Source organism: Martes martes, assembly GCF_963455335.1.
Source record: "Martes martes genome assembly, chromosome: 11".
Lineage (NCBI taxonomy): Eukaryota > Metazoa > Chordata > Mammalia > Carnivora > Mustelidae > Martes > Martes martes.
The window spans coordinates 19654277-19679682 of NC_137899.1; the positions used below are offsets into that span (position 1 = coordinate 19654277).

The 25406-nt window shown below is 47.0% G+C and overlaps 1 protein-coding gene across 1 annotated transcript in view; it reads left to right on the top strand.

Annotated features, from left to right (window-relative positions):
• The first annotated feature begins 255 nt into the window (after nt 1-255).
• Nucleotides 256-25406, top strand: part of LAMB1 (laminin subunit beta 1) — a 62836-nt gene continuing 37685 nt past the window's right edge. The window contains exons 1-10 of the mRNA XM_080818691.1: nt 256-362; nt 3571-3644; nt 9899-10087; nt 10176-10239; nt 13936-14138; nt 16382-16502; nt 17471-17659; nt 17903-18082; nt 18217-18329; nt 19762-19841. Coding sequence (XP_080674817.1) covers nt 3633-3644; nt 9899-10087; nt 10176-10239; nt 13936-14138; nt 16382-16502; nt 17471-17659; nt 17903-18082; nt 18217-18329; nt 19762-19841 — 1151 coding nt within the window. The 5' untranslated portion in view covers nt 256-362; nt 3571-3632. The remainder of the gene's footprint in view (nt 363-3570; nt 3645-9898; nt 10088-10175; nt 10240-13935; nt 14139-16381; nt 16503-17470; nt 17660-17902; nt 18083-18216; nt 18330-19761; nt 19842-25406) is intronic.

The window sequence follows — 25406 nt, forward strand, 5'->3', positions numbered from 1 at the left end:
TTTACAAGCGTGGAGGAAATTTTCAGCAGTAATTCATACCCCATTAGTTAAAAAGCAAAAGGCATATTATGTGTCATTTTGAGACATTCATTCTCCTTGAAGCAAGTCGGCTTGATTTCTGTATCGTGGGTTTAATTTTTGGTGTGTGTGCATGTGTGTGTGCGTGCACGTGTGTATGTGTGTGTGTGAGTGCTTCCTAGACTCATGAAACTGACTTTCCTTTCAGGAGGACAAAAAATGCTTCATCTGCAATTCACAAGATCCTTATCACGAGACCCTCAATCCTGACAGTCATCTCATTGAAAATGTGGTCACTACATTTGCTCCAAACCGCCTTAAGATTTGGTGGCAATCTGAAAATGGTATGTGCTTGGTGTGTGATTGGTCACCTGGAAGGAGTTTACAGGCTCCTGGGTATTTGTAATCTTGATTGGTTTGTCTGCCCTATAATTATGGCCTTTGGCAGATTTACTGCCTAGCACTAACTTTTCTTGGTAAAATCCGATCTTTCTTCCTCAAGTATGCACTTTCTGTAAGAAAGAAGTCTTTGATGCTAGACCGAAGGAGTATTTCGTAGCCCTCATCCTGAGGGGAGTCTTTGTGGGGGCAGCTGTCTCTGTTGGGGATGTGGAAGGCCCTGCACAGCCCTGAATCTTCCACAAAATATGGCATCTTTCATTTTGATCAACCCCAAAGGAAAGGGCAGAAGCAGCCCGCCTACCATCAGCGTCCTTCCCTCTAAGACAATTCAGTAATAGTACTGTCAATCAGCACTAGGTCTTAATTTTTCAACGACTCTGTCAACCTAGATATGACCCCCACTCAATTTCTCTAGTGAGTATGTGAAGCCAGCTCCTTTTTCCTTTCTTTGCCTTGGGGTTTGGGTTTAATTTTTTTTTAAGTATTTTATTTATTTGACACAGAAAGATCACAAATAGGCAGAGAGGCAGGCGGAGGGGTGGGGGAAAGCAGACTCCCTGCTGAGCAGAAAGCCCAATGTGGGGCTCGATTCCAGGACTCTGAGATCCTGACCTGAGCTCAAGGCAGAGACTTAACCCACTGAGTCACCCAGGCACCCCGGGTTTGGGTTTAGTAAATTCATCAAATTTGATGTTACTTCACTGGGAAACTAATCCCCAATTAGTTTTGCATCTGTGTCAAACTTGAATGCTGAACTTTGGGAAATAAAGGTAGAGTTATTGTGCCTCCTCAATAACAATGTACCATTAGATCTTCCAAAAAATTATGAGAATTCTGGATCTCAAAGCTGTAAACCTAGGTTTGGCCATAGAGAGCATGGATTCGACTAGATCTCTCTCTTACATATGCCCTATCCCTGGGAAGCTTTTGGAGGCTTGCTGTCATGTAACATTTGATAAAGAGGAGCTCCCTTACTAAACTTCCTTGTCATCGACTACAAAATTATCCTTGCTTTCCAGAGGACTCTTGGTTTCTGGGGAGAGTTGATTGATTATTTCATTGGTCAGCCTTGGGACTGCATTGGTTACCAGTTTGAGACAGTCTCGTCCTCCAAAAGTGTGTCCGTCCATGAGAGCTTTGCCAATTCTTACAGGAGGTTATCTTGGTTGATAGTTGAATGTGATAGAGAAGTTTCTGTAAGTCTGTATTGCAGTCATGGAGGACTTCAGAAAGAGCATAGCGCCGCTTCCGAACAACACGAGCATGTCCCGACGGCCCACATTCTTCCAGTGGCATGAAAGGACAATCAGAAGGACACCTCAACTTTCGTATCAAGTTGATAGACAGTAAAATTGTTCATCATGTGCTGTAGTGCTGGGGGGAGGGTTTTTCTTGGTTGCTTCAGGAGTTCACCAATTTCTGCCACTTTGAATTCACGGGGCAAGAGGCCCCAGGCCAGAAAGACGGATTTCCAAGGAGGGGGCTTGTGTTCTCCGTCCCGAGGGACTCAGTGAGGTTAGCTGAAGCCTAGTCTTCAGAAAGTCAGACTGGTTGTTACTGCCGCCGTCCTCTCCTTGGTGTCCTTATTATTAAAGATGTTCTTTCTGAATGTGATTTTATTTCATTTTCTGTGGGTTTTGTCCAAGTGGAGCTTTAGGTAGCAGCCTTAAATTATTGGTGTTCCGGCCCCGAAATGGGCTTGGAGGTCACAGCTACTTTTCAGAACCCTTCCTGGGGAATCTACCCCTCGGTCTGACAGAAAGCAAACACGCTGATGAAAGAATCATCTTGTTTCTTTTCTCTGTGGATTTTTCTTCCCTTATTAAAAAAACTGCAACGCGTTATCAGGTTCTAAATCTAAAACGGAATGTGTTTCTAGGGCGCTCAATGCAGCGTATGTTCTTATGTTACAGAAGGGGTCCTGGTCTTGTTTGCACTTTACGTTATTTTGTTATCTCTTCGTTTTGAGCAAACACTGCAGCTTTTTAAAAGCTTGGGAGAGAAGAGACACATGGGGGCTGAGCTCACCTTCCACTCCGAAATGTCCAGAGTCGGTTTATAATATGGCTCTTTTTAATAAGTTAGATAAGGTTGGTTAGTGTGATTATAATGTTTTTCTTTAACATTCCAACTAACTCATATCCGTTTCAGTGACCACCACCCCCCGCCCCCCACAATTGGCTTGGCGGTTTTCCAGTGGGAGAGTTTATTTCAAAAGTCCTACTGATTTCCTGAAAATACACCAGCCCGTGACATGATTCATTCTGACACATTCCTGTCTTCCTGCCTTTAAGACTTCCTTTGCTCTAGAAGGTGGACCCCCTGAAGCTCTCTCCAACCCAGCAAACAGGGAAAGGTCTCCTTTAGCAAAGAGGCAGCCTGGAGGGCTGGAGGTATTGGCGAGGAGGAGGGAGGTACTTTCCATCTCTGGAATTCCAGTGGCCTTTTTAGTGTGTTAACGTGGGACTGACCTACCCTCGGGGCATGGCACGAAGGCTCATTTGTTTGTTCAGGCTTCCCCGAAAGGGAAGATATTAGTATTTGTTCTGGGCCGGTGTATTTATTTGAGGGACTCTTTGTCTCTGGCATTGTTTTTCGGTTGTGGTGATGCATCCAAAGGCTTCCCTGTAGGGATAGGTCTTTCTAAATGGGAGCATAGCTAATATGCGTGGTAGACTCTTATTTATTTTCTTTGCTGCTGCATTAAAAAAGAATATTTGTGTTTTGCCTGGAGGAGGCTTAGGTCCTCTGCTTTAAGCTGCAAGCTGAACCCCTACTGTGCACAGGAAGTGACCCCTCCTTCCCCTTGAGAGCCTCTTGGCTTAGAGGACGGGGAGATGCTTTACTTTCTCCTAAGCAAAAGCTGCCTTTCTTGACAGCAACTAGAGGCAATCTGCCGGATGTCTTGTTCCGCTCAGCAGATTCAACGTGTCTAGCTCTGGAACCATTTGTGGAGAACTGGGAAAGCCTTCTGATTTGTGCTTTACCTCCTACGCCAAGGCAGGTTTCCTTCCGCGGCTTCCCTTTCAGATAGAATGTAAGGAGGATTTCTGTGAGGGGCATAAAGAGAATTTAAGACAACAGTCCCAACTGTTCACAGATGTCCCTGTTTACTATTTCCTTTTTGTATTTCCAAAAAATCTCCTATAGGTGTGGAAAATGTAACAATCCAGCTGGATTTGGAAGCAGAATTCCACTTTACTCATCTCATAATGACTTTCAAGGTAAGGAATTCGTCACTTTCTCACAAATGACACGTGGAGAGGCGCCGTGTAATTCCCTTTTCGGTATGGCTCTCTGTTGAGAGTCGGCCTAAATGGGAACTTAAATATTATTGTTGCCATAAATTGGGATCATCGAGCAGCTTTTTAAGATGGGCACAAATTACTATGTTCAACAAATACTCTATCTTCGTGGCAAGCAGGAGAGAGCAAGCCTCTATTCTAAGGTAATTCAACTGTAAACTTTTAATTAGATCTCTTTTTATTTCCCCACGGAGAGAGGCAGCTTTGACTCTCTCCCAAACCACAATAAAACATCTGGAGAGTAAATCCCTGATCCCTTGTGTTGATGTTTTAATGCTGAGCTTGGTAACTGAAAAGGAAGTGTTTTATCTTTAGTTTTCAAGGGCTTGCAAAATTTGTGGGAACAGTTCTGCAGTTCCTTAAGAAATGCGTATGCCTTCTTAAATGTGGATTTTCTCATCCTTTTTCTTTTAGAGATGTAAAATGACTCCGGGGCTGGGGAATTTCTCTGGACAAAGTCCCTTTGTTTCTTCATAAGCAGCTGCCTGGAAATGACAGGCTACTCATGACTTAAAGTACACGTTGATGCACATAAACCCCATAATTTACCTCCCACTTCTCAGATTAAAACCACTTTGGGTAGCTTTTGGTGGGGGGCCTGAGCTGCACCGTCTCAGGTTAGGAAGAGAGGTGCTGGGGAGGGAGTGACCATGCGTGCTGTTAGCCATGGAAGTCTTGGGAGGCCAAGGAGCATGAAAGGGCATGGAAGTCAGACCACGACTGGGAGGGATGGTGGACTGCTGGTTCCCAGGCCTGAGCCCCTCATCCCCTGCCATCCCTGCCCCCCGGGGCCCCCAGAGGTGCTGTTGCTGCTGGACAGGAAGGTTTCCACTGTGACACTTGATACTGGGGGAGGCGGGGGCTTTCACCAAGCAAATCAACACCGTGCCTCCTCCCTTCATTAACTGCAGCCAAGCCCAGCGTGGTCATTAGAAGTAAAACTCGGCCATGCCCAAAGACGTTGCCTTCATGTCTAAAATAGAATCATCATTATTCATGTCGATGGCCCTGTCTTTTACTTCGGAAAGGGCATCTGTGCCTCCATGGGTCGTTCTGAGTTTGCATACACCCAGAGGTCCTTGGGGTACATATTTTGTCATTAAATACCCATTCAACTGAGTACGGTGGGCCAGGGATGAAACCGCGCAAGTGCAGAGGGTCAAACAGGCGGTGACCCAACAGAGACGTGAGGAATGGATGCAGGCAGTCAAGCTGCGGTGGGTGAGAGAGGTCGCCCCCTGCGGGTTCCAGCTCCTGTGTGACAAGCAGCATGTATGGGGTTGGACAGGCTTGGGCGTAGATCCCCAGCCTGCCCCTTCCTGGCACGTGCGGCCGGGGCCTCAGCTTCCTCTTTGGAAGGAAGAGTGGGAGGAAAGAGAACCCCTGCACTGGAGGGTTGTGTGACCTAGCCCTCCGCTCCGAGAGTAGGCATTGTCTTGCTACCTGGCCTCTAATGGGAATGCGATCATTTTTATGTACTCGGATGCTTGGATAAGCAGGTCAAGGAATTCAGCCATCTTCTGTTTGTAAGAAAGTGCCCAAGCCCCTGCGGGAAATTTTAAAGATCTCATGGTTGCTTTTCGGCAGGACCTTCCCACCCTACTAGGGTGGGGGGGGGGTGTCATAGACTGGCAAATAACTTACGTCGTGGAGGGTGCTAAGCGCTCAGTAGAAGTTCAGAGATTATATGTTCTGAGCATGGAGGGGGGTGAGATTCCTCGTAGCCTGGGCTAAGGGAAAAAGCTTCACGAAGAGAGGTTGGGACTGCATTTGACCTGGGCCAGGAAGGGTGAGCAGGATCTCAGTGGGAGGAGGTGGAAGAAAAGGCGTTCTTGGCAGAGGACAGCGTCTGAGAGCAACGCGCTGGTGGGGGACAGTTTGGGTGGGGTTCGTTGGGCGTAGATTTGCCTGGAGCTCGGGGCCATGAGGGGGCGAGGGAAGGCAGATGACAGTCAGAAGGACCGGGACTCCTGGCTGAGGAGTGTGTACCACAGAGGAAACCGGGAGCCGTTGACAGGGAGATGAGACTATTTAAGGAAGGTAGCCAGAGAGGAGGCAGAGGAGGGCCTGGGACAGTGAGCACCGAGGGCTTGTGGGGAAGCCCTCGTTGAGGTCTGTGTTGATGGGGGGGCTCACCTAGGAGACTCCTGGGGTTCATGCAGAGACGGGCCTGACTCTTACATAGGAGGGAGTCGCCCCTGCCATCCAGGGCATCCTGGAAATATTACCAGAAAAGCTTTTTCAAATCACACACCTCCCCTTGTTGCCGTACTGTTCTCTCTGCTGCCACCACCCTTGGGAATTATCACCCACTACCATGGGGGTCCTCGGTTGGGCCCTTTTGGAATCAAAGATTCTGCCATGAATTGGAGAAGAATGAGAAGCAGAACAACAGAAGGAGGGCAAGGAGAAGGAGGAAGCCAAGGTCTCTTGGATGTCTGAGCTGAGTAAGCAGGAGTGTGGCAATAGGGCGACAGGAGCGAGGACGGTATCAGGTGGTGGTGAGGCATACGTGTTTGTTGTGGAGAGAGCTGCTTGCTAAGTAACTCTTGTAACATATACACAGTGGGCTTTGGTCCATAGCCAGATGTTGCCAAAATCGTAGCTCTTTCGTGGAGTAGAAAGTCAGAGGTAGCCGCGCCGTGGTATGAGCCCTGAGCAGGTTGATGAATGAGCGAAGAGTGCGGAAGGGCCTCCATTCTGAACATGCCAGTGTTTTCCTGGGTTCCAGAGCCTCCTGAGTCCACAGGAAGTCGGATCGCTGTGTCAGTGGCCCTTAGGGACTCAGAAGCTTCCAGAAAGGAGGGAGAAAGAATCACAGCCAGCACTGGCTGTACGGCATCTCCTCTGTGCTCTCTTCTGACCCGGAGACCTCAGGCTGGTCTGTCCCCAGATGTCATCACCCAGGAGGCAGGCCTCATGGGGAGTTTGTCTTGGCTGAGGTAGTTATTGGGGTTTTCCCCCCTTAATTTAAAATCCTTCGTCACGTACTCTTGAATTTAATAAAGTACCATTTTCTTATATTCCTGAACAGGTAAAAAAGTAAAAACCCAAGCAACAAATAAGTGAATAAGTCAAAGAATCTGGCAAAATGTGACTTCCCGTTTTATTACCCTTGTCTCCTTTGATCCATGCAAAAGACCATCATGATTATTAAGGAAGACAGAAGGAGGTCTGGGACTGGACTGGACTGGTCTCCCCATTAGTGGTCACCCAGATTTCTCCCAGGCGTTGGTTTTCATTCAGAAGGGAAGGTCCGTTCAGCTTCTGTCTGCGGGGCCGGCTCCTCTGCCCCCTTGTTTCCCCGCCGTGGAATGTGCCTTATGTTTCATCTCTTCTGTCCACCCTCCCAAATCTCCATCCTGCCTCAGTTTCCAGGAATCTGGCCTTTGTATCCCATCCTCCGTGACATCCACTTGGTCTGCTGTGAGGCCATCGGCCAGTGAGGCAGAAAGATGGGTTTGGGCCTCGGTCAGCCTGGATTTGAATCTAAGCTCTGCCTCTAGCTGGCAAGTCCGTGGACGTGTCTGAGCCGCCATTTCCCACGGGTAAGAAGAGTGTGTCTCGAGGGTGTGTTAGTTTCCTGGGGCCTCCATAAGGCGGCTTAAACCCCGGAAGTGTCTTGGCTCACAGCTGTGGAGGCTTTATGGGCAAGATCAAAGTGTAGACAGAGTTGGCTTCTCCTGCGACTTCTTTCTTTCCTTGGCTTGGAGATGGTGGTTTTTCTTCTCTCTTCCCTTGGTCTTCCCTTGGACACGTCCGTATCCTAATTGCTCCTGCTTATAAAGAATGCCAGTCACGTGGGATTAGGGCCCACTGTAAGACCTCATTCTACTTTAATTACCCAGATACAGTCACATTCTGAGGGACAAGGGGTTAGGTCTTCAGCATAAGAACTTGGGGAGGACACCGTTTGGCCCATAACAGGAGGTTAAGCAATGATGTAATTCAGTTGCCCGGCACCACTCTTTGCTGCTTTGGCTAGCCCTGTGCTGATGCCTTTTCTAGAACAATGACTTTGGCTCTTTTATCTTGTCTTTTGCTTTTTGGGGGGAAGTCATACCTTTGGGGGTTTCAAATACCGTATGCCAACAGTGATTTCCAAATCCACGGTTCAAGCTCTGTTGGCGCAGCTGGGTGCCAGACCGCTGTTTCCGGTTGTCTGCTGGGTGTCCCCTTGTGGATGCCTCACGTGTAACTAGTCCAAAACCAAAAGCCTGCCTTCTCTTCTGGGCTTTGCTATTAGCACAATCACACACACACACACACACACACACACACACACACACACACACACACAAATTCTCTCTCCCTCTCTCACTCTCTCTCTCTCTCTCTATCTCCAAGCTCAGGTGCCCCTGTTTCTTTCCTTCCCTCCCTTTCCACTGAAACCTAACATCACCAAGTGTGATTCAGTGTATTTTACCAAATTCTCTAAGTTTTCAGAGCAATTGCATCCTTTCTCCCTGACCATACTGTCATGCATGAGTTAAGACCTTCATCTTTTTTTCTCTTAGTTGCTTTCCTTATCTCTTGGTTTCTTTTGTTTCTTGTTTTTCTGTGTCCAATAATTGTGCCCCAGGATGATTTTTCTGTTTTTCTTTTTTTTTTTTTTTTAAGATTTTATTTATTTATTAGAGAGAGCGCGTGCACACAAGCAGGGGCAATGGCAGGCAGAGGGAGTGGAAGAAGCAGGCTCCCCGCTGAGCAGGGAGCCTGATGTGGGACTCGATCCCATGACCCCAAGATCATGACCTGAGCTGATGGCAGATGCTTAACCGACTGAGCCACCCGGGTGTCCCCAGGATGATTTTTCTAAAGTACAACCTGATCATTTCGTTCTGTCCAGTCCAGTCTTTTGGTGCTCCCCTTTTGCGCCATAAAGATAAAGGAAAGCCCTGCACGTGGCCAGCAAGTTCCTTCCTCCCCTGTCCTAGTCAAGCTCTTCTGCCGCCTGCAACCCCCTCCACCCACTGCCTGGAAGACACCCAACCTTCCAGGATCCAGTTTGAGGCCATCTTCTCTCTGAAGCATTCAGACAGCATGTGTGTGTGTGTGTGTGTGTGTGTGTGTGTGTGTGTGTGTGTGAAAATATCCATAACACAACATTTGCCATTTTAAACCTTTTTAAGTATACAATTCAGTACCATCAGGTGGCTTCCCAATGTTGTGCCACCATCACCACTCTATTTCCAGAACTTTTTCATCACCCCAAATATAAACTCTACCCATGAAGCGATAACTCCCCATTGCCCCCTCCCCCCAGCCACTGGCAATCTCTAATTTATTTCCCATCTCTGTGTACTTGCCAATTCAAGACCTTTCCTGTCCGTGGAATCCTACAGGATCTGTCCTTTTGTGCCTGGCTTCTTTCACTGAGTAGAATGTTTTCGGGGTTTATCCATGATGTAGGAAGTATCTGAATTTCCTTTTTTTATGGCTGAATAACATTCTCTTGCATGCCTATGCCGTGTTTGGTTTATCCATTGGTCTTTGATGGGTCCTTGGGTGGTTTCTGCCTTTGGGCCATTGTGAACTATGCCGCCATGAACATTCTCGTCCGAGTATCTGAGTCCCTGTTTTTGGTTCTTTGGGCAGTGGAGTAGCTAGGAGGGGAGTCGAAGGATTCTGCAGCTTCTCAAGTTAGTCCTTGCTTCCTCTTGTCCTCCCAGAGCACACTGTAGGAGACTCTGGTGTGGTGTTTTGTATCCTGAATGATGTAATGAATGTGCTTCCTGGGCCCGTCTGCAGCCTGCAGACCACGGTCTGTACGGAGCGGCGGTCAGCGCCCAGCTGTTGAACGATTACACGAGCGAATCGAGCAAGCGGGCAACCTAACCAGCCCTGTGATGGGTGTTGACCGACTCATCCAAAGAGTGTTTTCTATTAAGTCCCGCTTACGGTCAGCTTCTAAAGAGAAGCAGCTGACTGATCTCTGTTAGGGTGGGAGGAAGTGCAGCGTTTCAGGGCTCGACACGTGCCGGCGAGAGGACCCTCCGTGCACCGGCCTGAAGTTTCTGAAATCCTGCCATAGCCCTAGATACCAGCCACACACAGGCAGGGTTTATGGTGAGCAGCTGAGTGATAGATTCATCTGAGTTAAAAAAAAAAAAAAAAAAAGTACAGATCACCAATAGGAAACATCAAACGAGCCTTCTCTTCTCTGCCTTTAGACATTCCGTCCGGCCGCTATGCTGATAGAACGATCGTCCGACTTCGGGAGAACCTGGGGCGTGTACAGGTACTTTGCCTATGACTGCGAGAGCTCGTTTCCAGGCATCTCCACCGGCCCCATGAAGAAAGTGGATGATATAATCTGTGATGCCCGCTATTCCGACATTGAACCCTCAACCGAAGGAGAGGTTTGTTTGCTTTTCTTGTTTTACATTCTACTTACAGTTCCTTTTTGATCATGGCAAAAATACCCATTACTCTTGTATCTATTTTTAGGTGATATTTCGTGCTTTAGATCCCGCTTTCAGAATAGAAGACCCTTACAGCCCAAGGATACAGAGTAAGCTTGTTTTTTAATAAAAGCTTTGATGGAAAACAGCAATCATGGAAGAACTCCTACCCAGAACACTGCTACCCCAAATCTAAGCATTCAGTGCTGAATCCACCCTCTTTGTTTCCTTTTATCTCCACAATACCCAATCAGAGGCCCTTGAAATTGGCAGGAATCAAAGTCCTCCCCGATGGGGAACACATTTTGATTAGAGTAAAACATTTAAGTCGTAAGTACTGAAACAATTATGCTGGTTGTAATACCTTATTTTATTGCTCAGTATAATATATATGTATATAAATATATATATAAATACGTCATATAATATATAACTTGTTTATTACATAAGTCATAATTTATTATATATTACTTATGTATTATATATTATAACTTATAGATATGCTATATATAATATATAACCTATATAAGTTATATAATATATGTTATATATTGTGTATGTTATATAATATATAATTTTGTATATGTTATGTAATATATGTATACATAAATTAGGGTACAGGTTAAGCTGTTGTAACAGAGTGTCCCCAAACATACAGTGGCTTGAATAAAATAGAAGTTGATTTCTCTCTTATGAAATCATCCAGAGGGCTTTCCAGAGAAGAACAGTAGGTCATCTGCTACATGTAGGATTAGCACATAAAATAAAGGCTGACACCCAGTTAAATCTGAATTGGAGGTAAATAGCAAGTTTTTTTTAGTATAATTATATCCCATGGAATATTCATGACTAGCACAAGGACATCCCATGCAATATTTATGGTTGGTGTGACTATGTCCCATGTCATATATAAGACAGACTTTACTGACCAAAATATTGTTTATCTGAGATTCAAATGTAACTGAACAACTTGTATTCTTATTGCTACATCTGGCAACGCTAGCCACTAGAGCAGCCAGGTTCCTTCTGTCTCCTAGTCTTTACTCCTAGCAGGTTGGAGCTGGACCCAACCTATGGGGTGGGAGGCAGTGAAGGGCAGATGACATGGGAGCTGCTCACGTCCCACTGGCTAAATTTAGTCATGTGGCTAACCTCAAGACACACTGGGAAACCTCTAGCAAGGTGGCCGTGTGCCCTCTCACACTCTTGCCGGAGGCTTTTCTTGTCAAAGGAAGGAAAGAAGAAGGAGTACTGGGGGGAAATCCAGGTGTTAGCCGTGCTCAGTACGCTTGTATTTCCATTTAACAGATGAGTAAACTGAGGCTTAGAGAGTTGGAATAATGTGCATAAGGGACAGTCAGATCCTGAACCCGTAAGTTATGATTCTAAATCTAAATTTGGAATCTTTCTAGCATGTAGCAACCATGCTTCAGTCGTTACAGAATTACATTTTGATCATCTTGGAAGGCAAAATATGTGCTAATTAGAAGAAGGGGGTTTGGAGTCTGGCAGCCCTGGGTTTCAATCCCAGTTCCAGAAAATCACAGTTCTGGGACCTGGGGCAAGTAATCTGCTTAAACCTGGTTTTTTTTAGAATCTGTTTTTTCAACTGTACGTACATATAGTAATATTGACTTGAACATCATTATGGAGGGAAAATGGGTTCTAGAAACGACCTTCTGACGTGCCTGACCCATAGAGAGTAAACCCATAGAGAATTGAAACAGCTGCTGCTTTTCATGTTGCCACGAGCCGTGGCCTGGGTCTTGCATGGACGTGGTCCCCGTACCTCAGAGTGAGGGGATGAGACTCCCTCTCTGGCTACTAAGGCGTAGGCCGCTGAAGAGGGGAAAGGCTGATTCCGCTGATCGTGCCCAGCTGCAGACGGCCCTAGTTGAACCCAAGGCACCGTAGAGCCTCCCAGCGTGAAGCATGCAAGAGCAGAATGGAAAACGTCCAGGAAATGTTGCCAGAAAAGGGCTGTTTCCCCACTTAAATTAATTTTACATGCGGCCCAGACCGTCTCTGGCCAGTAATTTGCTTGTTCATTCTATTACAAAACAAATATTTATGGCACATCCAGCCCTGGGCCATTTCTGAGTGAGCTCTGGGAGACGTCCCCTCCCTGCGCTCAAAACCTGGTTGTGAGAAATGTCCACATGGCATCCGCAACACACACCCTGTGGCATCCTGCAAGGACTCACGGTCCGCTCCTTCTTGGACGACATTTGCAGAACTTGGGGAACGTGTCACCATCATAATTCTCTGGTCTTTTGTTGTTGAATGGCCTCAGAAAATCTTGCCTGTGTTCGAGAGGCACCCGTTTTAATTGCTGATGCTCTCGATTGCCTTTGGACTCCACGGAACAAGGAAAGTCTCTTTGGTTGGCTCTGTTGTTGAGACCTGGGGCCTCACTTCAAAAGCGAGTCTTGCCCACGCCAGCAGGTCTATGTACAAGGCTTGGTTGTCGGTAACTGTGCTGGGAGAGTGGGAAAGGGACATATTTGCTCTTCTGCAAGCTCCCACAAAGATCGGTTCAGGGGCTCCTAAATACTCCGGCCGTTCTGCGGCTTTGTCGTCGGGCCTCATGTCAGTAGACACTTGTGCTCATTCTGTGCGTGGGAGGAAATGTTGGCATTCACACATTCCAGCCAGCTAAGTCGTACCACGCTTTCCCTGTTCCGTTTTTGATTTTACAAAGAGCCTAAGTTCAATGTAGGGACTCATGGACTGTCCCTTTCAACCCACAACTATTTCTGTAGTCTTCATTGTAGGCTGTGCATGTATTACAAGTCGTTAAAATTGTATTCGGGCTTCGCGAGTCTCTGATGCCCTGTGCCAGCGCCTTGTCCTGTGGGGCAAATGAGAATGCGTCAGCACCAGTGAGAGTAAAGCTTAGGGACAATTTCAGGCTACACAGGGGAGGACTGATGGACTGATGAGCCTTTCCAGATCCACTTCAGCAAGAGCAGCTTAGCCATTGATGGCAACAGTGCTGGAGAAGAATGAATGGCTTTCGGTTTATGAGGTTACTCTAGAATATAATTGGTAGCCCCACATCTGTAATAAGCATAGATCTGTAGGCCCAGGAGAGAGAAGAAAAGATAAGAGAAATTGATCCACAAGTAACTTACTATTTTGGAAAAAACAACTTGCCCCAACCTCCTGATACTGAGCTCCTTTATCCTTATGTCACACTATGGATGACAAACGGGACAAAAAAGTGGGAGACTGTGACGTTGGGTCAGAATGTGGTGGAGATCTTCTGTCCCTGGAACATGGTTCTTCCGCAGCGTTAAATCTATTTTAGCAACTTGGATTTCATCTATGTGGTGGGAAATTTCAGATAGTACTTTATTTCCTCCCAAAATGAACACAAGAATATTCCATCCTAGCTATCTTGTAATAAGAGAATTGGAGTGTGTTGATAAACCCTTTCCCACCTGCATGGACTCCTCTAGGTTTGATGCTGACGCTCGTTGCCGTGACACTGAATGGCATTGCAGTCGTTCAGATTACTGTGTGCTAGAGGTTTCTGGCTGCCGTGCCAGCGTGTTCTTAAATTTCTCTGCCTTCGTGCTTTTTCCTGAAATGGTCTGATGTTCTTTCTAAACTGGTGAAGAGGGAGCAGCCCTTCCTTCTTCCAGAGACTGTCCATGATATCAAGCTCTACTAGCACGGCCCTCGAGACTGTACAAGGGGGTCACTTTTATTTGTCGTGCCTGTCTATAAAGAGATGTCGTATCGTTGCAAAAGAGGTCTTGCTTGTTTGATCAGACGTCCCCTCTTCTTGGTGACCCTCGTAGATCTCTTAAAAATCACCAACTTGAGAATCAAGTTTGTGAAGCTTCACACTTTGGGCGATAACCTTTTGGATTCCAGAATGGAAATCAGAGAGAAGTATTACTATGCAGTGTATGATATGGTGGTTCGAGGAAATTGCTTCTGCTACGGCCATGCCAGCGAATGTGCACCTGTGGACGGAGTGAATGAGGAAGTAGAGGGAATGGTAAGCAAGCACTCTGGGGGGCTTTCTCCTTTATTTTTTTTTATAAGATTTCATTTATTTATTTGAGAGAGAGAGGTGGAGATCACAGAGGGAAAGGGAGAAGCAGACTCCCTGCTCAGCAGGGAGCCCGATGTGGGTCTCCATCCCAGGACCCCAGGATCCCAGGACCCTGAGCCGAAGGCAGACGCCTCACTGACTGAGCCACCCAGGCACCCCAGGCTTTCTCCTTTGGACAGATGATCCCAGAAAGCAATTTGAAGCTAGTTTTACCTTAAACCTTTCACAGTTTCTTGGGGATTTATTTTTCCAGACTAACTTTTAGCTCTTTCTGCCTTACTGGTGGTTGACTGGTGGTTTTCTCTTTGCTAACTTTCTGGGACTATTCATGTCAGAGACAAAGAATTAAATTTTGGAAATTGTTGCAACAAGCTACTGCTACAGTAGATCTTTTTTTTCCAGCCAATCCAATAAGGATTAAGAGGTTTTCTCAATAGCCACCACATCTTCCTTTCCTTTAGGGAAGATCAGGCACCACAAGCATAAAGTGACCTCAGCCCAGAGAACCAGGACATTAGAACCTGGAACCGCAGAACATGATTTAAGAACCCAGTGGGCTTTGTTTCTTTATATACTTCTACTCGTTTCATTCTTTTCCCACTTTTACGTTGTGTTGTCAATTCATGTACTTCTAAAAATTGGGGATTTGGGTGATTTGCCAAATGGATAAAGTTAGGGTATTTTACCCATTTCTAAGTGAACTGGTAATTCTTACAGACCCGTAGGATTTCGGAGCTAAATGGATTTACTCCACCAACTATCCTTATTAGAACGGAACAGGGATTAAACAGCTCACCAGAGGGCCCTAAGTCAGCGGCAGATGGAAATTTCATGTCTAGCTCTCCTGACTCTGCCCCAGGGTTCCTTCTGTTATTAGACTCTGGGCCTCCCTTGATGAAGATTGTGCCTTCCTTACTTGCTGTTTGCTTTCCCAAGATTGTTGGTCCTCATCTGGGAAGGTCCAGGATTGCATGCATTCAACCGGCTCAAACTTCTGCTCTCTATTTGCTCCACTTAGAGCACTTGCCCTGTAGATAAAGTTGCATTTTTAGCAGAGCCTAAAGGGAGGACACATCCTTGTAATCTCGTTGCTACATCTTTCCGAGAATGCTAGGTACGCAGTGTTTAGTGTTCAGCATAACAAATCTGGTGCGTAGCTCCTGTCTCGTAGTCTTGTCACTATCAGGGGTCTCAGCATTGTGTGCTGTTGATTCAGACACTGTAGAGTGCTGTGGTGTGTGCTTTGGGACTGTTGTTTTGTTTTTGATTTTTTTTGTTTTTTGTTTTTTTTGTTACGTGTAAAACCAACTTGTCAGGAGATGATTTTACTCTTTTGCTCACTGGCGCTCCTGTCAAGGTGAGTCCAGGGCGGACCTGTCTGTCCTGTTCCTGAATTCCATTCTATAGAAACTAGTGTTTAGGTGAGGTGCCCGTGCACACGCGTATTTGATAGATTGGAAGCATTTATCTTTTACGGGCCTCAGGGGCTTAGGCAGAGCTTTCCGGAGACACAATGCCAACGAGCTCATCCTGGGCCCTCCATCAAGCAAAATAATTTGGGTTTTTTTCCCTGAGATTTTATGTTTCCTTTCTTAAAGATGAAAAGTTAAGTGTGAATGTAGTAAGTGATTAATATTCTGAATCTCATTTTGATTTGGAAAAACAATGAAGTGCAGTGCCAGGAGTCAAAATCAAAACAAAAGAAGCAAAAAAGCCATTCTTCTATGTGGCACAGCCATAAAACTTGCAGAAATGTGAGTCAGTTTCCAGGCAGCATGTGTACGTTTAGTTCTGCACTGTAACTTCTGCTGATTTCTCTTAAAATAGGGTTTTTTTTGGACATAGATTAAAAAAAAAAAAAACTCTTAAGTAACTAGGTTTTATTTATTTTTTAATTCTTAAGTGACTGATGTTCACCTGGGTTCATTTCATCGATACTTTGATAAACTATTTCTTGAGTGTCTGTTGTATAATAGGAACATTACCGTGTTCCTAGAGATGGAGTTGGAGCCATTAGAAAGACAGAACTCACTGGAAAGGGGCAAAATAAAAACAAATCCTCACTGTGGTGAGCTGGAGATGACGATTAGTAGGAAAAGGGGTTTCTGTTTCCCATCAGTTGTGGAGAAAATCTGGCCCCCGGTCTGTCTCTTACTTTGCCCTTTCCCGTTTTTCTGACTTCCAAGGTTCACGGGCACTGCATGTGCAGGCATAACACCAAGGGCTTGAACTGTGAACAGTGCATGGATTTCTACCACGACTTACCCTGGAGACCCGCTGAAGGTCGAAACAGCAATGCCTGCAAAAGTAAGTCTCCGTCAGAGGGCGGTTTGCATCCACTCAGACCCCTGTTAGTAAGTAGGACCCAGAAGCCTTTGGTGATAGCTGAGATGGATTGGGGGGATAGGTAGGAGGGAAGGGGGTGGGGAAGGGGGACGGAGTTCACATAAGAACAGCACAGAGCACAAGGCCCCAAGGACGTTCTTGTGACCAATGCAGAGTCTACACTGGGGAAATGATTCCAAAGTTTAATTCAGCCGGTGTGTGGCAGGCACTTCTCTGCTAGGCACTGAGGATGGGTCACAGACGCGAAACGGCCCCTCCCTATGGGAGGTCGTGTTGCAGGGGGAGGCAGAGGAGGCCAGGGTGTAGAGTCCCAGGAGGGCCAAGTTGAGTTAAGCTTCATTTTGGGAAGACCAGCATCCATGCAGGTCGCTGAGCAGAGAGTGACATGATATTAAAGCAGGGTTGGACCAAGGGGACTGCCCGCTGGGCTGGCAGAGGGTCAGTGTGCACTCGGCAGACCTTTATTCTCACTGAAGAGCCTGGTCGGGTGTCCTGGTGGGAATGGGGAAGAAGGGAAGCAGGCCTTCACACCCCGTTCCTTAAAGCTGGCAGCCCAAACAGGCTTTCCCAAGAAGCAGCGCTTTGGAGATCCTCTGGGGTGATGCGTTCCAGTTCTACCCCCGAGGGGGACCCACAGGCGTCCTCTGCCTGGTCGCAGCCTTCTGTTGATAAGCCACCAAGGGGACTTTCCCCAAAGGTTTTTACTTTTTAGGCCATTCTCTTCCAAAGAGGGCAGATTCATGTTTCAGAATGCTCACTCTTGGAAGGTTTCCAGCACATCAGGTGGACGCGCCCTTCGTCACCAGCGCCTGATTGTCCATTGTCATTTTGCCTGAATTCACCCCTGGTTTCCAGAACGAGCTTCTTCCCAGCAAGCTCGTTGGTAAGTCGACTCCAAGGCTTTTCTTGACATGGGTCTTGTTGTGCAGAGTGTAACTGCAACGAGCATTCAGGCTCATGCCACTTTGACATGGCGGTGTACTTGGCCACTGGAAACGTCACCGGAGGGGTGTGTGATGACTGCCAGCACAACACGATGGGACGCAACTGTGAGCAGTGCAAGCCATTCTACTTCCAGCACCCAGAGAGAGACGTCCGAGACCCCAACCTCTGTGAACGTACGTGGAGAAGGGCGTGATGTAGGACCTCTCAGTTTGGAGAACCGGGGTGGGGGGGTCACCATCCTTCTCCTGGGACTCCTGGTGTGAGCATCAGACTCCGCTTTATTGTAATTGTGGGGTAGCCTGCTGAAGCAGTCTTGTCTTCTTTAGTCTATTTCTGTGACATGTGTAGGGTCGACGGGAACATACATGTTGGTACCAGCACATGCATTGTTACCTGGTGCCCTTTGTTCTTCTCAGGATGCAGCTGTGACCCAGCTGGATCTCAGAACGGGGGAATCTGTGACAGTCACACGGATTTTTCCACTGGCCTCATTGCTGGTCAGTGCCGGTGTAAATTGCATGTGGAGGGAGAACACTGTGAAATTTGCAAAGAAGGCTTCTACGGCTTAAGTGCCGAAGACCCGTTCGGTTGTACATGTAAGTACGTTTGTGAAAAAGTCTGGGAGTTCTGGTGGACGTAATGCCCGTTTTACTGTGCAGTTCTAAATCCATACTACCCCTTGGCACTCACTTATTTTGTGTTTCTTTACTTCATTTTATCTCTACTAAAGCTTGTGCTTGCAATCCTCTGGGAACGATTCCTGGCGGGAATCCTTGTGATTCTGAGACGGGTTACTGCTACTGTAAGCGTCTTGTGACAGGACAGCATTGTGACCAATGTCTGGTAGGTGAATCCTAATTTCGTGGGATGGGTGGTTTGTGCGTGGGACCTGGTTCGCTCTTGTAGAGTCTGCCCTCCCTCTTCTATGTAAATATTAGAAGATGCAAACAATGCACAAAAAAATTACTCATGCATAATTTTGGCAAGATGCTCACCATTGAATTGTAAAATAAAACCACAGTGAAATACCACTTTCGTAGTCGAAATTAACAAGTTTTTAAAAATGGGGTTGCTAACTGTAAGGACATAATGTGGGGCTGGTCCTCCGAGTTGCTGATGGAAATGCACGTTGGTTCATACTTGGCAAGAAAAGCATTTTGGAAGTATGTTATCAGTAGCCTGTAGAAATGTGCATACCCTTTGACCCAGTAATCCCACTTCTGGGAATCTTTCCTAATGAAATAAGCAGAAAATTGGACGGAGATATAATCACCAGAAGACTCATTGCATCTCATACTAATCATAGCCAAAAAACTTGGAAGCAACAGTGGGGAAAATAGTGAAGTAAACTGGGGGGCTTCTGTACGGTGTGATATTCTGTTGCCTTTGTAAATGACAATAGCACGAGGAAATGCTTATGCTGGTGTTTAAAAAAAAAAAAAAACCACAGGATGTGAGTAGTATCTTGATTGTGCAGGAAAAAATGGCATCAAGAAAAACAAAATCTGGAAGGAAATACTCCACGAAGTTCACTGTAGTGATTCCGGGTAGAGCAATTACAAGAATAATTTTGAAATTACCCCCTATCTTTTATAACATTCTTGTGATTTCCTTTATGATTTGTGAGAGGGGGTCCATGGACCCCAGATTATGTTTATGAGCTGTATATATGCGTATTTGCATATATAACATCAGTTTCTGGAAGCCTGGCCTTTATCTGCTCGTTAGGAAATCGTATTTGTCGATTTCCTCTCCCTTGTGTAGATTCTGTCCTTTTTCTTCTTATTTCCATCTTCAGTGGACTCAGGATTCAGTGATCTCCTCACCTTTCACTGGTGAAAACACTTGCTTTATGCTGTTTGGATGTAGATAGTTCTTTGAAGAGCTTGGCTCACAGAGTTTCTGACAGGCTGAACTCAGGGAAAATGTAAAGGCCGGCCAGATATTTGCCAAAACTCTCTTACTGCCAGAGTACTTTTAAGGAGGAAAATCAGCTTCTTAGCTATTTGCTCCTGTTTCCTCTCGGAGGATGGCTGCTTGCTCCGGGCAGAAACTGCTCTCTCTGATCTGGAGTTGGGTGTTTACGACCCCAGTGACCGGCAGCCTGGGTTTTAGCACAGAACGCTCATGCTCGTTCCTCTTGAAGGCTTTCCGCTTGCATGGCACGAAAGAGCATTTGGTGGAACGAGCAAGACGCGCCATAACTTGTTTCTTGTTGAGTCTATTGTGTAACGACAGGAACCGACCTCCAGACGTTAAATTTTCTCTTGTGCAGCCAGAGCACTGGGGCTTAAGCAACGACTTGGATGGATGTCGACCTTGTGACTGTGACCTTGGAGGGGCCTTAAACAATAGGTGAGTGAAGCCACACGTACACTCTTGCTTGCGCTCGGTCCCCTCAGAGAGCCGTCCCGATCTCTGGGAACAGCATGACAGCCAGTGTCTCTGCAGAAGAGGTGCAAAGTATAGGCACCTTTAGTTTACCTGGGGTCTTAATGTTGTCAAAGATTTAGTCATTCCAAGAGTTCGCTTTGAAGACTCGAAGTATGTTCTGTTTCTTGGTTTTTAATAGTGTTGGACTTTATGGTATTTTTTAAATTATGGAAACAACGTATGCCCATTAAAAAAAAAATTCCTGGGTGTCTGAGTGGCTCAGATGGCTAAGCGTCATCTTTGGGCTGAGGTCATGATCCCGGGGTCCTGGGATCAAGTCCCGCAACAGGCTCCCTGCTCAGTGGGGAGTCTGCTTCTCCCTCTGTCCCCCCCTGCTCGTGTGCGCGCTCTCTCTCTCTCTCTCTGTGTCAAATAAATAAATATTTTTTTTAAAAAATCCCAGCGGGTAAGACAGGTAGCTTGCCCTTTCTCCCCCCAGGATCCACCGCTACAAGTGCCACTGTTAGCAGCTTCTCAAATTCTAGAAATTAATAATAGCGCTCGGAATACCTATTGGAAGTTAAAATTCCTTTCCCCTTCTTTATAAAGTAACATGTTAGGTTTAAAAAAAAAAAACAGACAAGTACAAACACAAAAAAGCCCATTATTTCCCACTTGACTTTACTGGCAATTTTGGAAACACAAAGTCCTCCCTGTATGCGCACTATTCCGCGGCTTGCTTTCTTAGCCGGGCATCGTTTTTCATGTCAACATGTATTCATGGGCCCCTTTCTTTTTAATAGCATGTGTTCGTCGACCTCTCTCTCTGTCTCTCTCTCTCTCTCTTTTTTTTTTTTTTTTTTGATATCCCATCGTGTGGAAGTGCCACAATTTATTTCCTATTTTTCGTGTAGATGAGGCTCCCAGGATGGAACCGCTCGGTCAAAATACATGCGCACTTTTGATTTTTATAGAGTTTTCCAGGTTATTCTCCGGACAGATGGTGCTAGTTTATTTTCCTACCACCTGGTTACCAAAGCACCTTCCGTTCCAACCCCACCAGCGGTTGGTAAACTCATTTTGTTTTTCACCAATCTCAAAGATGGAAAGCGAGGGGCGCCTGGCTGGCTCCGTCAGTGGAGTGCGTGACTCTTGATCTCAGGGTCATGAGTCTGAGCCCTAGGCTGGGTGGAGTCTACTCGAAGAAATAAATTACTTAAAAAAAAAAAAAAAAGAGGGGCACCTGGGTGGCTCAGTTGGTTGGGTATCTGCCTTCGGCTCAGGTCATGATCCTGGGGTCCTGGGATCGAGCCCCACTTTGGGCTCCCTGCTCAGTGGGGAGTCTGCTTCTCCCTCTTCTCTCCCCCACCCCCGGATCATGCACACGCTCTCTCTCTCTCTGTCTCTCAAATAAATAAATAAATCTTTTTTTAAAAAGCTGGAAAATGAACTCCCATTTTGATTTGTGTTAAGAATCTTTTCATTTTCTTCTTCTTTCTGGTTTTTATTTTCTTTTTCAATTTCTAAGTCTATTGGTAAAAATTGCACGTAATCGTTTTTCATTGCTGAAACACATTGGTGTCCCTTGAAGAGATGAGACGTGAGGCTCTACCAGAGATCAATCCCGATACACATTTGGCAAAGATGCTAGGTTTGTGGGCGTGAAATTAACCACCCCTGAGTCAAAGAGTGTTTCGGTCTCTGTTTGTAACTAGGTCAGACTGCGAACATCTGGTAGAGAGTGTAAGTGACTGCTGAGGGGATAGGCAGATGTTTCCTTGTGGCCTGACTCTCCCCTGAGACAGCAAGCTGAATTCATCAAGCAGGATCCATGTACTAAAAAAACCTGACTCTCCCAAGATTATTTCCCAACACCTTAGCAGTCTGCTGGAAAGGAACAGGAATTTAGGCAGCAAGAACGTCTTCTCTGGCCTCCGTATTTGGGTTTGTGCCATTCCGGATGCTGCGGTACTCGGTACAGCGTGTAGACCTGGAACTCTAGGGTGAATTTCTGTTCTTAGAAAACCTTCAGAGGGGAGGAAGCAAGGACAGTTCCATAAAAGCAGGGAAGACAAACTGCTGTCTGCTTCTGGAGTCCCTTCTCCTTATTTCCTTTGTGGCTCCCGAGCACCTGCTGCTTCCTTCAGTCATTGCTTGCTCGATGCAAAACCGGCACTGTTCCTAAAATGTGTGAAAGGGGCATACACGGTTCTCACATCGTGAGCTCAGGAGTGTCTTACGCACCTTTACTGTAACTGGATTCTGTTCCTCACACCCCTTCTTGGCTTCCCTATTCCGCACATGCTTCCTGTCTTTAAATCCGCCCACACAGAGCCCCTGGGCTGCCCTCGTGTCTCCTGCAAGAACTTATAGAAATCAGAGTGTGCTCATCAAGAGGGTTTGCAAAGTAAAACATTTTAGTGAAGATTTTACAGGGAATTTGATCTTCCTAGCATGACTGATGAGATGCCCAATCTTTTGGCCTCACTGATGAAGAAAAGAAAGAGCCTTAACTGAATTCTCTAGTGCCGTGACTCTGCAGGGTTTGGTAGTGATCCTATTCAGTTTTCCCCCACAAGGACCTTCTCTAGGAGTCCCATTAGCATAATAGAGGTTCTAACCAAGGCTTCAAGCCCTGAGTCTCCTAGGCACTTAGGAGAGACTTGCTGAATGACTGATTTGTTGCAGCCATGCCCAGATATCTTCTACCTGATGATATTCCTTTGCTCTGCTTCGGGTACATAGTGTGGTTCTCATGAATGATTGTTTTTTTCCCTTTTTTTGTACCATTGTCTTAGTGATAGAGAAAAGTTGAAACTATATAGTATTTTCTCTGCTTATCACTATTTAAATAAAATAGAATTTCCCTTCCAATAGAATTTTTGTAAGTAAGTGGCTAATTTCTACATTTATGAGAAATCTGTGTCCTCATAATCTTGGCCTTCACCCATTGAGAAAAAAATAGGGCTTGTATTAGTTTTCTATTGCTGGCATAGTAAATTACTTCCATTTGCTGGCCTAAAACAGCGTAAGGTTGTTATCTTACAGTTCTGTATGTCAGAGATGGCCAGTCTCACTGGAGTAAAATCAAGATGTTGGCAGGGTTGTGTTTCTGTCTGAAGGCCCTCGGGGAGAATCTCTGCTGCTCATGGGAGTCACTGGCAGAACTGGCAGAATTCAGTTTCTTTTTTTTTTTTTTAAGATTTTTATTTATTTGTCAGAGAGACAGAGCATGTGCACATGTACAAGTGCGGGGAGGGGCAGAGGGAGAAGCAGGCTCCCTGCTGAGCAGGGCTCGATCCCAGCACCCTGAGATCATGACCTGAGCTGAAGGCAGATGCTTAACCCAGTGAGCCACCCAGATGTCTGGAGAATTCAGTTTCTTTGGGTTATAGGATGAGGTTCCTGATATCCTGGCTGTCAGCTAGGGGCCTTTCCCAGCTTCTAAAGGCTGCCCACATCCCTTGACTCATAGCTTTCATGTTCAGAGCTAACCACAGTGGGTCAAATCCTCCCCAAGACTCATCTCTGCCCTATTTCTCTGCCTGCCTTTTCTACTTTGAAGACATCATGAGATTAGATTGAGCAGCCCTGGATAATCTCCCCACCTCAAGGTCCTGAACCTCAGTCCCATCAGCAAAGCCCCTGGTCCCGTGTGAAGTAACGTATTCACAGATCTGGGGGGCGAGGATGGGGACATCTTTGGGGGCCACTAGTCTGCCTGCCCCAGGGTCTGACTTATTGTGTCTTACGTCATTTTTGTACCTTTCGGATCCAGCACTTGGAATCTGTATCTAGTTAGAGGGAAATTTGGTGGTATGGGGGCGGGGTGGGGAACCTATGAACTTGTCAAGGGTACCATTTCTATGTGATAGGATTTTTACTTGAACGCAGGAAGGATAATTACATGTAATCTTTTCTCTCTAGGGTGGAGGTAGGATTTGAGCTTCATTTTAGAAAGCTGAGAGAGGTTTGGGAGGTGGGACGGGGAGACAGGAGGGCCTTCCAGCTGGGATGAGGGAGATGGGTGAAGGCCCCGAGATGGAGTGAGTGTGGCGCATGGTCAAGACCTGGTCTGACTGTGACCAGCTCTGCTCACAGTCCCCCAGGACCCTTCTTCGCGCCTGTCATTCCTGTCCTCTCTCTGCCTGTCACGATCTTCTGCCACCTTGGGAGCGTGGCTTCCGTGACCACTCCTTAGTCCCCCAAGGAGGTGAACGGTGGTTCCCCGGCAGCCTGAGAACTTCGCTGGTGGCTCTGTTTCGATACTCGCTGCTTTTGGCTTTGCTGTCGTGGTCAGTTGCTTGACCGTTTATGTCCCCAGTTAGATGGTTAAGCTCTTGGGGGCAGGGACTATTTACCCCCCATTTTTCTTTCCCCATATCCTTTCAAAATAATGGAGTTACCAAAGAAGGAAGGATTGATTCAGAGGAAAATGGACAACGGACTAAAATGTGAGTGTGCTGACAGCAGGAGGCACCGCGTTTGCTCGGTCAGTTTTCGCAAGGGACGGCGACGAGCACCGTGGCTCATCGGAAGGCAAAGGGCGGGCAGCAGGAAGCGCCGCTGTGGTTTTCGGGGGGGGGGGGTTGTCGAGGCTGCTGGCAACCAGGCAGAGGCATCACGACTTGATAAAAGCAGAGAAGAAATAGTTGTGGGTTTTGATGAAATGCCAACAGCAGCACTGTACTGGCGGGAGGGACGGGGCAGCGGGGAGAAGAGCGTGAGAGGCCCGCACTGGCACGTGGGAGCTGCCGGAGTGACAGGCACGGCATGACACGCTGGACGGTGACAGCGGCCGTGACAGCGAGAGGACGCTGCTGAGGGCAGAGACATCGTGAAGTAAGACGTGGGTATCGAGGAGAAAGGACAGGGAAGGTCACGGCTCAGCCCAAATCAGAAGAACTTTACAACTGACAAATAGCAGAGCTGAAGGAATGTCAGCATGAGGGGCGACAAGCAGCTGGGGCTGGAGGTGAGGCAGCGGGGACAGGTGGGCCGGCCGGGGGAAGGGCCCCTTCGTGGCTGGAAGCGCACAGGCAGGGCCGGCTGGGTCAGGGCCGGAGCTTCGGTGCCCAGGGCCCGGGGAAGCCACAGGAACACGTTCGCTCGCGGTGCAGGCGTCCAGGAGGAGGCGGGCCTGTCGGAGACCATCCTGCCCGCTGCGGACACAGCGGCCTGTGATGGCCGGCGTGGGTGTAACGGGAGCTCCTCTCACGTGACTGGGTTCTCGTGAGTCGTCTCACCTTCAGAATTCAGAATCGGGCGTCTGCGTGTCGGTACTGTCACCTTCACTTGCGCGCTGTCTGCTGATGCCGTGTGGAGAGTCTGGTTGTTTTCTTCTCCGGTGGTTGCTGTTTGTACGCGTGTGTTCCCTCAGGAAGCGTCTGCTGGGGAGGAAAGAAGGATTTTCTCTTGTCCATAGGACGGGATGTCTGATGCCTGAGCTTTGGACAATGGCTTTTGTGAGTGGACTGTGCCCCAAGAGTGCTAGGTCCCGCTTGCAGCCAGGTTTTGCCTCTGGGAACTGGCTCTGGGGTGTGAAGC